Raw genomic sequence first — 15,946 nt, 5'->3', positions numbered from 1 at the left:
TTCTCCCATTCAATTCTCCTCCACCCCTCCACAACAGGCAGTCAGCACTGCATACCCACTATGCATGCTTAGTCCTTACCAAAATGATTTTAGTCTCAACCCCCAAACTTGCTTTTTTGTACTTCTGCAAACCTTGGTATTTCCCCAAACTTGCAGATTACTTTCCTCTTGTGCATAGGTGATGCTATTTTGGTTACATAAAGATTCACACTTGAAGAATGACTTCACTATTATTATATATCTGGCTGGGACTCACATCAGAAAAAATAACAATTATTATGGAGCCTTGCATTTTTTCCCATAAAGCTAAGATACCATCACACTGTAGGTCATGTGCTGCTGTATAGGTTTATTGGAAAATACAGAAATAATCCAAGAGAAACGCAAACCATGGGGACAGCAGGAGGAATAATCAGCAATGTCCCCACCTCTACTTGTACACTGGATAAAGGAATGCAACTGCAATTCAGTGCAGCTAGCTGACAGTGTGGTAAGCTGAAAAACGACAGTTTTTGCATGTGTGTAGTTGCCCCATTGGTGTGCATGAAATGATCTGAAGGAGTTAGCCACCACTTAGCTTCATCTATCCAAGAGATCCCCACAAAATCAAATCCCTGCTTATTGCAAAAAACAGTTGTTTAAATAGTCTGCTCTCGAGGAACCTCAGAGTTCCCCAGAAGCTTATCAAAAGCTTTTTTCTTTTTTCTTTGCTTTTTATTTTAGCTGATTGGTAATGGTGGAAAACAGCTTGCCCACCAGGACCAAGTCAGCAAAGAAGTTTTGGGTGGGTGTGTTCTGCATTTTACTGTCAGTTGGGATCTTGTGAGTGGTAGGGGGAAAAGATGTGCTTCCCTGCTGGAAGGCAAAAAAAAAAAAAAAGCTGAGTGCATAATACTAGCATGCACTGTGCATATTTGACACAGTCCACATATATTTTGTAACTAGGTGATAGGGATGGAATAGTTTTAATTGGTCTCAGGTGGTCTCCCCCGCCCCCCCCCCCAAAGTTTAATTCTTCCCATTTCTACACCAGTCTGCAACCCTTAAAAAACCCAAAAAAGACCACCTGAAAATTAAGGTGCATTTTCATCTGCATTTCACCTAATTCATTCAAGGAATGAAGTTTTGTGTGCACTTTCCCATAACACGTGCTTTGTTGCGTGCTTTTGGGTGTCATTTGTGTTGGAGAACAACATATCAAGTCTCAGAGAAGTGCAAATTTTAAGGACATCTGTGTTTTGATTCACATGTTGCTTCAAGAACTGTGAATTAGGTAGGTTTGCATTTTAATGTGAACGAATGTCTCACCCATCCCTACCAGGTGTGCATACCTGGCTAAAGAAAGGAGTATGCAGAGTAGCCCTAAATGCTCTTCTAGAAGGCTTAGGTGTCCCCGCTGAAGCACCGAGTTCCCCTTTCAGAATGCTCCTTTTTGTTTTCGTTTTAATATTTTGTTCTAAAAGAAGTGGAAGTGGACACAAATTTGACATTAGAGCTTTTTGCACTTCCCGCACTGTGTGCCCCAACTGATAGGCAAGGGGCACCCAGTTCACTGCCACCAGCCATGATGCTTCTTCCAACAATCCCTCCACCTCGGACTATGGTTCTGCTGCTCGAAGCATATCCTCCACCGATACAAGGATCAGAATCATACACAGCTCCTCCCTGGGTCCGACACACTGCTGCAGCAATAACAGGGAAACACAACACAGGCTTCATTAGTTCAAAACTCAAGAGAGATCCACAGGAGATCCATAACAAAAGTGAAAATATAGAAAGCAAAGTACGACTTACAGATATTCACGGGGCAGACCCCTTCACCACACAACCTGTTCAGAGAGAATGGGAAAGTCTCATATTTCCATTGTATCATGGATGCTGAAATCTGAACTGAAGTGATCCCCCCTTGTCTTGGTTCATGTGGCTCGCCACATGTTGCAGTTGAAATCAGTTTCCAAATGGTGGCCCTCAAGGGTTGGGTCATGCTCAGATGAGATCAGAGGTAGCCAACATGGGGTTCTCCGGTTGTTGCTGGATTACAGCTTCCCATCATCCCTGACCATTGGCCAGGCTTGCTGGGGCTGGTGGATGTTGGAGCCCAGCAACATCCGGAGGGCACCATGTTGGCTAGTCTGGCATAAAAAGATAAAGGGACCCCTGACCATGAGGTCCAGTCGTGGCCGACTCATCACGCTTTACTGGCCGAGGGAGCCGGCGTACAGCTTCCGGGTCATGTGGCCAGCATGATTAAGCCACTGTTTACCTTCCTGCCGGAGCGGTATCTATTTATCTACTTGCACTTTGACATGCTTTCAAACTGCTAGATTGGCAGGAGCAGGGACTGAGCAATGGGAGCTCACTCCGTCGCGGGGATTCGAACCGCTGACCTTCTAATCGGCAAGTCCTAGGCTCTGTGGTTTAACCCACAGTGCCACCCGCGTCCCTGGCATAGACCTCAGGAAATCTATGGGACTTGTTTGTAATGACTAGCCAAAGTCCCAGTGACTTCAGCAGACCTATTCTACATGTGACTATCTCTGGATCCAACCTGGTGTGTGCACCTTGCATCGAAACAATCAACTCACCTGCTCTCCTCTCCTTCCAACAGCTTCCTGTAGGTGGCAATCTCAATATCCAGGGCCAGCTTGACATTCATGAGCTCCTGGTATTCCCGCAGCTGTCGGGCCATGTCTGCTTTGGCCTTCATCAGGGCATCTTCTAGCTCTGTTAGCTTGCACTTAGCATCTTTGAGAGCCATCTCTCCACGATCTTCTGCTTCTGCAATGGCAGCCTCCAGTTTGCTGCGCTGCAGAGGCAAAACCCAGAGACATTCTCATCCATTGGGCTGAACAATTTAAGCTACCATGGATAAATTGGACATTAGGGCTAAAGTTCTAAAGGAGACTTTTCCAGCCTGAGGACGACATTCCCTTCTGGGAAACAGTGGTGGATGGAGACAGAGGCAAAAAAGGGTTGTGCAAGGAGTGCAAATTTTATCTGTGTACAGTAGAGTAGTTTCTATGCACATTCACACACCCCTCTGTATCCTCCATCCAGGCAACCAAAAGTTCAAGGACACATTCAAGTCAGGCCAAAAAATCTTAAGCAGGATGCAAAGCATAGTCAGGGAACAGATGTGGCCTGGGAAAAGTCCTGAGGGCCAGATGGAGAAGGCTGGAGGGCTACTTTTGCCTGAGCTTTTACCCAGGCCTGAGGTTCCCCATCCCTGCTCTAGAGGGACTGTACTGAGACTGACTGATATTAGAACCTAAAACTCTTCACATTGAATGAGTTCTGGAGACCCCAGAGAGGCAGCTATTGTATCATCTTTGCAAGAATTACACAATTCAAGTCAAGGCTCTCTGTTGCGCCAGGCACTTCATTTATACACTTTATAGCAGGAAACATGAAGATCCCCCCGAATCTTGCCTAGAGCAAAACTAGAAATCAATTCCAAGGATTCTGCTCAGGTGAAATATCTGTGGGAGGTTTCGGGGTAGTTAACAGAAAGTTGATCAGGCTTTCACTAGGTTTTTTAAAAATTAACTATATTTCTTCTTTCTGTCAATATAGTCCCAAATGTGTGGTCTGAAAGGATGCGAAGCTGCAACCTTGCTGAAGTTAGGCAGCTCTGGATCTGTCCGGTGCCTGCTTATTAGCTAATAATAGACGCTATGGCTCCCACTCCTTCCAGTCCTCTTGCCTTCACCCTTTGCTTTCATCAATATAAACAATATAAACAAACAACAGAGTTTCTTCAGCATTAAGAGCTGGCTAAAAAAATCCCCAGGAGATTATTTATTGAGAAACGAATATCACATCCCATGCCAACAATATTCGGCAAAGCACACCCCTCAATTTTCCTGCCCACAAATAGCATGAAGAATTGGAGGGTGAGGTTGCCCAACCTTCATATTTTTCCTCAGCTTGCTGTACTGATCAGGAGTTTCTTCCAGGCACAAACTGGTATAATTGTGGCAGACACCCACACAAAAGTTGCCCAGAGTTACCTGTCCTTTGGCACAGTCAATTTCAGCCTTCAGTCTCTGTATCATGCGGTTCAACTCCATGATCTCGTTCTTTGTGTCACGTAGGTTGTCACAGTGCTTGCCAGCGGTTGCCCTCATCTCTTCATACTTAGAAAGAAAACATGACATGTGAAATACCTTCTGGGACAGTCAGACTTCATAATTATCCAAGCAACTCTTCCCTCTTAATAATCCATGGTTTACTAAAGTTCACTGAAGTTTCAGTAATTTTCATGGTAGACAACAATTAACCATAGATTGCATCTCATTTTTAAACACACCAATCTTCCTATACACCTTTTTTTAAAACAAAAAACACCAAGCTTTATTAAAACATCATCTTTTTTTTAAAAAAAGTTTGTATTTAAACATCAACAATGCAATCAGCATCTATCTGATAGTACCTGTGAACGGCATTATCTTAGCCATCAAGACAGAAAATGTTTCAACAATGCTCCAGGAGCTGCTAGTGATTTTGGTTGTGAACTTTCTCTGCTAACATATACAATATCAACTATCCTTTCCTCCCAGAGAAATCTAAATCTCACCTTGCACTGGTACCATGACTCTGCCTCAAAGCGGCTCCTGTTTGCGATGTCTTCATACTGGGCTTTGACCTCAGCAATAATGTCATCCAAATCTAGGGCTCGGCTGTTATCCATTTGCACAATAACAGAGGTATCTGAGATGCAGGCATGGAGTTCCTGGAGTTCCTGTAAGAAGCTAGGTATGAGATTCCTCTTTCACCTGTTATTGCAGACCCTCCAAGTGTCCCTAATTTCCTGGGACAGTCCCAGATTTACAGAAGCTGTCCTTTTTTCTGATTTGATCCCAGAATGTCCCACTTTTCCTTAGGATGTCCCTATTTTCATTGGATAAATGTTGGAGAGTATGGAGTTATCCAACCCCCAAGTCATCTAAAGGCAGCTCTGTATAGGGAAGGTCTTTTTAAAATGGTTAATGTTTTGTTATGTTTTTATATATGTTGGAAGCCGCCCAGAGTGGCTGGGGCAATCCACTCAGATGGGTGGAGTATAAATAGTAAAATCATCATCATCATCATCATCATCATCATCATCATTATTAATATTGAATAGGGTCTCCTATTTTCCTTGGAGAAATGTTAGAGGGTATGTTATTATTAGATGACCATTTTCTGTATTCTCAAGGGCCACTCTCTAGGCCTGGGGGACTGGATCAAACCAGTCCCATCTTGGATTTCATTTGCATGACATAGCAGTATGGGATCCACATATGTTGGGATGGAATAAGTCAGGTGTGACTAACTCCCAGGTCAACGGCTTGATGTACCCACCTACCCACCCCCCACCCCCACCCCAATATCCCACCATTTTAGCTGGCTGCAGCAAAAAGGGGAGGAGTGTTAAAGCAGACACAGTGCTGGGTGGAGCCCAGAGCCTTGATTCAGATCAAACATTTGATGAGCAGAGAGGGCAGTGACAGCCCTGCCTCCTCAGCTGTTCTGTATGAATCAACTGAGGAAGGAAAGCTGAGTGCTTCTGTGTTTGTGTATGTTTGTCTCTGCCTGTGTGTGTGCGTGCGTGCATGCGTGCGTGCAAGAAAATACATGTGAATATGTGATGGGTACACCCCCTTTTGGCCACATCAACTGCTGAGCATGTGCCCATCCTGCCTGAAGTTTGGCCATGGGTGAATTCTTGGGCCCAAAACTGGTTAGCCACTCTTTACTTCCTGAAAGGCTCCAGGAATTATTAAAGAGATTATTTGCCATTGGGGAATGCACCCAGACTGATGTGGAATACACAGCAAGGCACAGGGCTGCATAAAAAGGGGGGTTGGTGGCGGGAGAAGAATACTAAAAAAAACCTTCAGCACACCTGAATTAAAATGTAATGAAGTGATCAGAGGCCAGATAAAGCTCCACAGCAGAGACCCCTTGCAGTAGGGGAACTTAGGTCTGGTGATGCCTCCATCCTCTCTGCTTGAGGAGGTAACCCTATCGCTCTTCTGACTCACATTATTTGCCCACAGTATGTCCTGCAGTTCTGGAGCCACCCCTCCACTCTCACGCCACATCCAGGGGCATAAGGAAGTTTCCCAGCTCCAATGGAGGAGGCAGTGCCTGTCAGTTTTCCCTCAGGAGATGGAGCGTGAGGAACTCTCCAGACAGCAAGGCCACTTCAAGCTTGCACTTTGCTCCAGATTTATGCCAGGGAGACATTCCAAACGCTCTGGGTGTCAATTTGCCTGCATCAAGTTTGAACTTGTAATCGGGTACTGCAGTGGGCAGTCTATGGTCCTGACTGGCCTATCTTGGACTTCTTCCATGCTTGCCTGGGAGACTCCAGTAAACTTCTGTCTCAAACAAGACAGACTGGATCTGGCCTGTGGAATGCCAGTTTTCACTGTGTGTGTGTGTGTGTGTGTGTGTGTGTGTGTGTGTGTGTGTGTGATCAGCTCCAACTGCATAAGATTGAATACTATGCATTGACTTAACATACCTGAAGTTTGGTTGTGCTTCTGAAAAATCAAATGGGCTCATCAGACATATGTAAAAATGCCTCTCTATACTGGCTAAAGGGACGCGGGTGGCGCTGTGGGTTAAAGCCTCAGCGCCTAGGACTTGCCGACCGAAAGGTTGGCGGTTCGAATCCCCACGGCGGGGTGCGCTCCCGTTGCTCGGTCCCAGCGCCTGCCAACCTAGCAGTTCGAAAGCACCCTCGGGTGCAAGTAGATAAATAGGGACCCCTTACTAGCGGGAAGGTAAACGGCGTTCTGTGTGCTGCGCTGGCTTGCCAGATGCAGCTTGTCACGCTGGCCACGTGACCCAGAAGTGTCTGCGGACAGCGCTGGCTCCCGGCCTATAGAGTGAGATGAGCGCACAACCCTAGAGTCTGTCAAGACTGGCCCGTACGGGCAGGGGTACCTTTACCTTACCTTTATACTGGCTAACCTTAGACTTTCCCCCTCTTTTATTACCATACATTCTCATTGTTGCTGTGGCTGTTTAAAGGTATATAGGCTTTCCCCACTTCATCAAAAAAAAAAAAAGTGGGCTACAATGTGTATTGCAGATTAGGAAATGTCATTACCGCCTCGTACAAGCATCTCAGAAAGTTGATCTCCTCAATTAAGCTTTCCACTTTCGCTCCCAGGTCAGCCTTGTTCATGTATATGCAGTCAACATCCTAGGGACCAGTTAAACATATGGTAAGACAGGGTGCTTTTAAATTAAATTGCAATTTCCCAGAACACAACCGTGGGCCATTGGTAGAATACTTTGATAATGGCCCATACCCAGTATTTCATGCAGCAGAGCAGGAAGCCTGTTTGAAGCAGATACAAGTGGGACTTCTGACAGTGTAGAGTGCTTGCTGTTTAGGATTTCAGCCTCTCCATTCCATTTCCCCCCTTCAATACCCAATCAACATCCCATGGCCACTGAGCACGCTCAGTTCTCACTAGAGAAAAGACCCTTGTTGAATCAGACCATTTTGTGCAATTCAGTCTCCTTTTGTGCCTTGGAGGGGACTGTCCTTTCGCCAGTGCTGAAGTCAGATACACCTGCCAATCTGGTTGGCTCCTTGGGGAGGAACTATCTCATTCTTCATTCTCAGGAAAGAAGAAGCTTTGGCTCAGCCCTCGAGTATCATCTTCTGTCTGGAGAGGGCTAGAATTGTACTATCCTTCCATGTCTCAACATGGCTTCAGGACCTCATTGGTTCCTTATGGCCTAGCTATGAATCATCACAGGTGAAGCCTGTTTTGATTTGCTTTTTAACCTGGGCAGCAGCTAGATTCTTGACTGTGTACCTCTTTAGATAATTCCCCATTACCTGCACTTACCATCTTATTCCCCAATCTATTTGCCTGTCTGTAGACTCAACATGCAATTCTGCTTCCCCCTCTGCTGTACCCCAGGACTGGTCCTACCATTAGACAGACCGAGGAAGTCACCTCACGAAGCATCCCAACATGGCTGTGCCCACTGCTTTTTATCTTTAAAAAATGTTTAGGGGTACTCTCATTTTCCTACCCATATTGAAATACTGCCCCTCAATGAGTCCCAATTTAGATTCACAAAGTGTTTAGGGGTATACGTACTCCTGCATCCCCCCAGAGGGGAAAAATCACTGGCTGTGCCTGACATATTTTTCTCAAAAGCCTGCAAACCAATCTTTACAATGCTGAAACTTGGAAAGAGGACCTCCAGTCACATCTCTGCCTTTAGATAAACTAGTAAATGGACACTTTTTATATCCAACACCAGAAAGAAGAGATGTCACTGGAGAAGAGCCATAGCACAGTGCTAGAGCATCTTCAGAAGGTCCCAAGTCCAATCCACAGCATGATCTCCGGGTGGAGCTGGAAATGTCCTCTGCCTGAAACCCAAGGTCAGCTGTTGCCAGTCAGTGTAGATGACATGGGCCAATGGTTTGACATGGTACAAGACAGCTTCCTCTGCCCCATGCTCATTTATTTCAATCAAGCTGTGCATCACGTACCTTTTTAAGTGTTACAAATTCATTCTCAGCACGGGTTCGTCCATTGCACTCCTCTTCATACCTGGTGAGAAAGTGGATCAGTTCTGGACAAGGCAACGTGCTCACCCTGATCTGATTGCACAAGATTTGTGCAGAGCTTATACGATTCCCGCTGCGTATTGACATTCATTCTGAGTTGTTTGCACTGAGGGTATATGACGTCACTCAACATCGTCTTTATCTCACCTTTTCCAGTGCATTTTCCCATCAGTTTCCTTACTACGTATTATGTGTGAAGCAGATCTGTTGGCCAGGAGACCAAATTCACCTTATTTGTGCAACTTGAATTTGCTGGCACACGATTGATTCATACTGCAAAATAGCAACAGCCCAAAACTGGCCCTATTCTTAGTCCGTAAAAGGTCTGTGACATTTGAACAGCATAGCAAATTGGTTTTTCTTATAGTTCAAAGAAATACAGGCATCGTTGGAGATATTGGGGGTTTGGTTCTAGACCACTGCAACACAGTGAATATCGCAATAAAGTCACACATTATTTTGTGTGTGTTTCCTAGTGCATATAAAAGTTGTGTTTGCACTATACTGTAGTCTTTTAAGTGGGTGGGCTGCCTGTAGGTGCACTAGTGTCCTTGTAAAGTGCAGCAGGAGTCGCTGTGCAACGGGTACAGGTTTCTGCAGCCTTGTCTCCAACCCAACAGCAGCAGCAGCAGCAGCTCTTCCAGTCCTTCAACTTGTAAAAGAACACAATTTCTGCAAAGTTCAATAAATCAAGATGTACCAGTGCTATGTTTTTTGGCAGAGCTATCATCTAATTTCTTGTACGAGACTGGGAATGTAGCTTTAGTTAAGGGTCAGGTTCTTTAACCTAGCATGGGAATATGGATCCTTTATAGACCAGGGGGGAAGAACCTGTGGCCCTCCAGAAGTAGTTGGACCACAGCTCCCATCATCCCTGACCATCGTCCATGCTGGAGTGCAACAGCTCATGGAGGACCACTGGTTCTCGTCAAGCTATCCCTGTAGTAAAGATAGGAAGAGGATAAGCAATGAAAGTGGGGAACTGGCCTCCTGAACCTCTCATCAGCACACAGGAGCCAGGAAGAGGGATCTATCACACTTTTGTATTTAGTTTTCTTATTATCCTGCTTTCCTTCCATCATGAGAACCCAAGGAAGCAGCGATGTGGTTTCCAGGTGGTCACCCAGAAAGGTCTTCAGACCTGCTCAGCTTCAGCAAGGTGTTAATCTCATGAACCTTCAGACCACACCCTGGAACTAAAATATGCAGACCCAACAGATATCTATGCTGCACTGCATAAGCCTTGCATTGTGCATCAAACGCAGAACATCACAATTCTTTGCAGAATGAAGTCCTGGGGGGAAAGGTGAAGTCTTTGCAGGATAGTTTAGTGTGCTTAGCCTCAATGCATACGGATCAATCAACTGTGCATGCAGAAACAGCGGCAAGTGGGGCTTATCTGAGGCCTTGAAAATGGCTGCTTCTGAGGGAATACTTCACAGAAGCAACATCTTCAAACTTTGTGTAAGCAAAATCTATGTTGACTCAGACTGGCAATAAAGAGATTTAATTTATTTCAATCTGCTATGTGTCACTAAACTTTTGAAGAACTGCATGTATTAAGGATCTGGTTGTATGGTGTCCATGTGTAGTAGAATACCCCACAAGAAAAGCTTTTTCTTCTTCAAATGAAGCTTATGCAACTTCAGAAAACATGCTGTGTCGCAGATAAATATATGCCACTTACTTTCTCCTGTAATCCTCCAGTACATCTCTTGAGTTGGTCAGGTCAGTCTCCAGCTTACTTCGGTCGCATCCGAGACCCTCCAGCTGCCTCCTCAGGTTATTGATAAAGGAATCAAACAAGGGCTCTATGTTGCTCCTGACTCGTTTCTGCTCTTGCAGTAAGCTCCATTTTGTCTCCAGCACCTTGTTTTGTTGCTCCAAGAAGCGGACCTAGCTCCCCCCACCCACAAAGCAACTGTTGTTATGATGAAAGTAGACAAAACCCTATGTATTTATCTGCATGTGTCCTATTCCAACAGCCCTTCTCCTTCCTGCCACCATAGTTATATCTTCCTCCAGCATGGAGACAGGATAATGGAGGATATGGAACACTCAGACCCTACCTACTCAAACTTGGCTTTGTAGCCACATCTCAAATAACTTACTGTAGTTTGGTGTGTTGAGGTGCTGCTAGAGTAGTTTAAGAATAAATCCCTCTTGCCAGGGAACTCTGGGAAATGTGAAGGGGAATAGGATTCTCCTAACAACTCTCAGCACCCGCAACGAACATTTTTAGAGGAACCCATGACTGTTAAAGTGGTATAATAGTGCCCTAAATATATGAAATAGAGGGATGCGGGTGGCGCTGTGGGTTAAACCCCAGAGCCTAGGACTTGCCGATCAGAAGGTCGGCAGTTTGAATCCCCTCAACGGGGTGAGCTCCTGTTGCTCGGTCCCTGCTCCTGCCAACCTAGCAGTTCGAAAGCACGGCAAAGTACAAGTAGATGAATAGGTACCACTCCGGCGGGAAGGTAAATGGCGTTTCCATGCGCTGCTCTGGTTTGCCAGAAGCGGCTTAGTCATGCTGGCTACATGACCCGGAAGCTGTATGCCGGCTCCCTCGGCCAATAAAGTGAGATGAGCGTCGCAACCCCAGAGTTGGTCACAACTGGACCTAATGGTAAGGGGCCCCTTTACCTTTACCTAAATATATGGAATAGATGTGGCCACAATCTGTTTTCTAAGTTAAGCATACCTAACTCCTTCAACTTTTCCTCATAGGACTTGGTCTCCAGGCCCCATCCAAATGTTACTTGCCCTCCCTTGGACATGTTCCAGTTTGTCAATGTCCTTAAACTGTGGTGCCCAGAACTATGCTGCATCATAGCTGAGTGGGAATTTGGACCCTGGTCTTTGAGATCCTAGTTTGACATTTTATCACCACCTTTACTATGTCTACTGCTTGGGCATACTGAATTGCTGCAAGCAATATATATATATAACGACTTCCCCTCATTCCTGATCTCCACGGCCAACGCAATAGTTGCATAAGAACATTTCCCCTCTCACAATACTCCCTACCCACCAATCATTTGGAAAAGCTCTGTGTCTACCCATGGGACAAAGTTGTACAGAATACTGGAATGTGTCCTCCAAATGTATCAATTTAGGTCAGAGATTTCCAGCTTTCTTCCAGTGCTGTAGGATCTAATATTTTGGCCAGTGTGTACAGAAATCCAGTATTCTGAAACTGGGAGTTGAATTTGTTTGGCATTAAGTAGTAGAACCCATTCTACTACTTTGCATGCTGAAGACTCAAGGTTCAAGTTCCTCACATCTCTACTCTTGTGAAAATGCCATAGCTTTATGCTAAGGTTGCATCACACCCTTTAGAGGGTGGATCAAGGAACCCCCTAGAACCATGGTCACTGGGAATACAGGTGTTAATTGCTTAGGTTTCACTTTTAGCAACCACTTGCACCCTAAGGCAATTGGGCTACAACTGCTGCCACATGCTAACCCACCTCCCTATAAGCACCAACGTGGAATTGGTCTCAGAGAAGACCAAGAGGGCCATACCACAAAACTACAGAAAGTAGAGGAGGAGAGACTGTAGCACAACAGAAAGTAACAGTGGATCATAGCTCTGTAGTAGAGCAAGTATTTTCTATGTGGCATGTACCAGGCTCAATTCCTGATACAGTGGTGCCTCGCAAGACGAAATTAATCCGTTCCGCGAGTCTCTTCGTCTTGCGGTTTTTTCGTCTTGCGAAGCACGTCTATTAGTGGCTTAGCGGCTATTAGCGGCTTAGCGGCTTTAAGAAAAAGGAAACAAACTCACAAGAACTCGCAAGACGTTTCGTCTTGCGAAGCAAGCCCATAGGGAAATTCGTCTTGCGGAACGACTCAAAAAACGGAAAACCCTTTCGTCTAGCGAGTTTTTCGTCTTGCAAGGCATTCGTCTTGCGGGGCACCACTGTATATCAATTTAACGGATCATCCTCAGGTAAGCAAAGTGGGTAAAAAATTCTATCTGAGACCCTGACAACACAGCAGGAACCTGTGGCCCTCCCTCCAGGTGTTGTTGGACTACATCATCCTTGACAATTGGTCTTGCTGGCTGGGGCTGAAGTCCAGTAGCCTCTGTTGGGTTCCACATCCCTGATTTAGATGGATGAGGCCACTTAATGTTCTTCCTCCCAAAGGTGCTTTGAGAGTTGTTGTGTTTTGTTGTTGTTATTATTTTTCAAAAGTCAAGCAGCGCCTGTGGGTCTCAAACTGCTGGAAGCAATTGGGGGATCCAAGCAATGCGTTGGTCAGTGGAACCGCTGAGCTAAGCTGGTTCGCTTTGAGAGTTTTAAAATAACCATCAGTCCAGAAGTAACATCCAATGTGTTTCAAGTCAGCAAGGCTCCTTACTAGGGAATTACGAATTACCCAAAATATTCGCATGTCAAGATGTTTCTGCTGTAAAACATGGTTTCATTCTCATCTCCCCATTGGGACATGACTTGATGGTATTGGGGGATGGATGGCAGTTGGAGGATGGATAGCAGCTAACAGATTGAGGTTGAATCCTGACAAGACAGAAGTACTATTTTGGGGGGACAGGAGGCGGGTAGGAGTGGAGGACTCTCTGGTCCTGAATGGGGTAACTGTGCCCCTGAAGGACCAGGTGCGTAGCCTGGGAGTCATTTTGGACTCACAGCTGTCCATGGAGGCACAGGTCAATTCTGTGTCCAGGGCAGCTGTTTACCAGCTCCATCTGGCACACAGGCTGAGACCCTATCTGCCTGCAGACTGTCTCACCAAAAAAAAGCATGCTCTAGTTATCTCTCGCATGGAATACTACAATGCGCTCTAGGTGGGGCTACCTTTGAAGGTGACCCGGAAACTACAACTAATCCAGAATGCGGCAGCTAGACTGGTGACTGGGAGCGGCCGCCGAGACCTAAACGGCCTCGGTCCAGTATACCTGAAGGAGCGTCTCCACCCCCATCATTCACCCCCTGAGGTCCAGCGTTAAGGATCTTCTGGCAGTTCCCTCACTGCAAGAAGCGAAGTTACAGGGAACCAGGCAGAGGGTCTTCTTGGTAGTGGCGCCCACCCTGTGGAACACCCTCCCACCAGATGTCAAAGGAAAAAACAACTACCAGATTTTTAGGAGACATCTGAAGGCAGCCCTGTTTAGGGAAGCTTTTAATATGTGAAGGACTACTGTATTTTAATATTTTGTTGGAAGCCGCCCAGAGTGGCTGGGGAAACCCAGCCAGATAGGTGGGGGTATAAATAATATATATATTATTATTATTAAAATAAGTTTTCCTCAGAGTAGACCTGCTGAAATCAATGTTAGGTCCATTCATTTCATTGTGTATACTCTGAGTAAAACTTAGTTGAATACTACCAACTGCATGCTTTCTTGCTGAAGATTTTGGTTAACGAATAACTTTAACTCCATCCACTGAAATATCTATACGAGTTGTTTAGAGTGGAGACCACCATCTGATGACTCACCTTGTCAATGAATGAAGCGAATTTGTTGTTGAGGGTCTTCAGCTGCTCTTTCTCCTGTTGTTTCACCATTTGGACGTTGGGGTCAATGTCCAGGTGGAGAGGCTGGAGGAGGTGAGGGTTGACCGTGACAGGCGCAATGCCTGGTGAGCAAGTCCCGCTGACTCCGCCAACCCTGTAGCCAAAGCTGGAAGTACCATAGCCATGTCCAAAACCAGCGGCCCCCAGAGCATATCCATATCTCACTGGGCGGTAGCTGCCAGCAGCTATTCTGGGCCTGCAGGACGCAACACCAGAAAGACTTCTGCTACCAAATCCTAGCCCTCGGGGGCCCACACTGCTGCCCCCTTTGTATGAGACGGTGCTAACGGCACTGTAGCGTTTCACATTCCTTGGTACCACAGCTGAGGATGAGCTGTAATTCCTGACTGCACCACCCCCTCTAGTACTAGCACAGAATGACTGGCAAGACATAGCAGCTGACAGACAGCGGAATGAAGGATGATGCCTTGTGTCTCTGTGTGCCGGAGCAGGCAGGGAAGTTATCCACAGGCGGTACCCTCACTCTGAAACCAGAACTGGAACTTTCTCCTCTTTTTATCTGCACGGTGGACAGCTCTCATCAGCCCCAAATCTCCATTTACATCCCGTTTATTAGCTTGGGGTGTTGGTTAACCAGTATGCTTGCCCGTTTTGCTGAGCAGAGATCTGAGCTATACTTAAAAGCACATCTGCCGTAACTTCTAATTTAATGGCAGGGAAATCCAGTTCCATAAAAACTAGACTTGAAGGCCTCCACTTTTTATAGTGATGATGAAAAGAGAAAAGCAAGAGAAAAGGACTCTTTTGATGTCCTCAGCATGTTCAGAGTTAGGAAAGAGTCGCTTGATTCATTTTACAGGTGAGAAAAAACAAATGGTGATACATAAGCCTGTGAGAATGCTTAGCTGGTGATGAACAGATGTGGTCAGAATCTGAATTCAGATTATGCCATTGTAACTCTGGAGCTCCTTGTTGATTTACCTTGGGTCCAGGTTTTTTTCCAGGGGGAACTCACTGGAACTCAGTTCCAGCACCTCTCAGGTGGGTACTGGCACTTCTCCATTGCCATTCTAAGAGAACAAGAGAGGTATTTGTGGAGAGTTCTGGCACCTCTTTTTCTAGAAAAAACAGCAGCCAATGAAGTGGAAAGGGCACTGAAAACTCACATTGCGATGGCAACATATTCTGATGGCATCATATTCCGTTCATTTATTTATTGGAAATGTCTGTAAATTGCCTTTGGACCAAATATCTCCAAGGTAGCTAACTTTTCGGCTTATCTTTTTCCCCACTTTTTTCTGTTTGTTTTGCCACATTTCTGCACCGTAATTCATCAGTATTTTAGTGCTTATTTCTCCATCCTGAATCCCTGTTTTGCTATTAGTTACCAGCCATCACAAGATGAAAATGCAAGAGACAGAGTAATACGCCTCCCTCAATGTTCTTGACTGAGAAGTCTTACCAATCCGAAACTAGGCTGGCCTTTAAACGCTCCAGCTGGCAACAAAACTGTGTTCCCCACCATCCATTTGCTCAGCAGCCAACCCCAACTCTGTGATGAGCATACTCATATGGTGCACATGTTGTCAAATGCCTCTTTCTCATATGCACCCTTCACACTTTTAGGTGGACACTTTAACAAGAATCCTACATGTACAAAAAAGAACGTATGAAGAGGCCCCGAGTTTTATGGTTTGTAGAAAAGACAAATTCTGAAACACAAACATTTAAATTTATGATGAATGGTGCCCAAAAAGAGGTGCAAACTGATATGCGCTGACCTGAACTTAACAGAGAGAAATTGACATTGACATTTCGCTCATCCTTACTGTCTGAGTGGCGTGTGTAATG

The 15,946-nt window shown here is 45.5% G+C and overlaps 1 protein-coding gene across 1 annotated transcript; it reads right to left on the bottom strand.

Moving 5' to 3' along the window:
• Positions 1-1,443: 1,443 nt before the first annotated feature.
• Positions 1,444-14,527, bottom strand: LOC114593005 (keratin, type II cytoskeletal cochleal-like). The gene is made up of 9 exons (XM_028721466.2): positions 14,057-14,527; positions 10,281-10,489; positions 8,516-8,576; positions 7,103-7,198; positions 4,577-4,741; positions 4,011-4,136; positions 2,586-2,806; positions 1,795-1,829; positions 1,444-1,682 (listed from the first exon to the last, which is right to left on the bottom strand). Exons 1-9 carry the CDS (start codon positions 14,525-14,527, stop codon positions 1,444-1,446), a joined length of 1,623 nt encoding a protein of 540 aa, XP_028577299.2.
• Positions 14,528-15,946: the final 1,419 nt, after the last annotated feature.

The sequence above is a fragment of the Podarcis muralis genome, chromosome 2, assembly GCF_964188315.1.
Source record: "Podarcis muralis chromosome 2, rPodMur119.hap1.1, whole genome shotgun sequence".
In the NCBI taxonomy this organism is placed as follows: Eukaryota; Metazoa; Chordata; class Lepidosauria; order Squamata; family Lacertidae; genus Podarcis; species Podarcis muralis.
The sequence above is the reverse complement of the archived record's forward strand: the minus strand, read 5'-3'. Positions and strand labels throughout refer to the sequence as shown.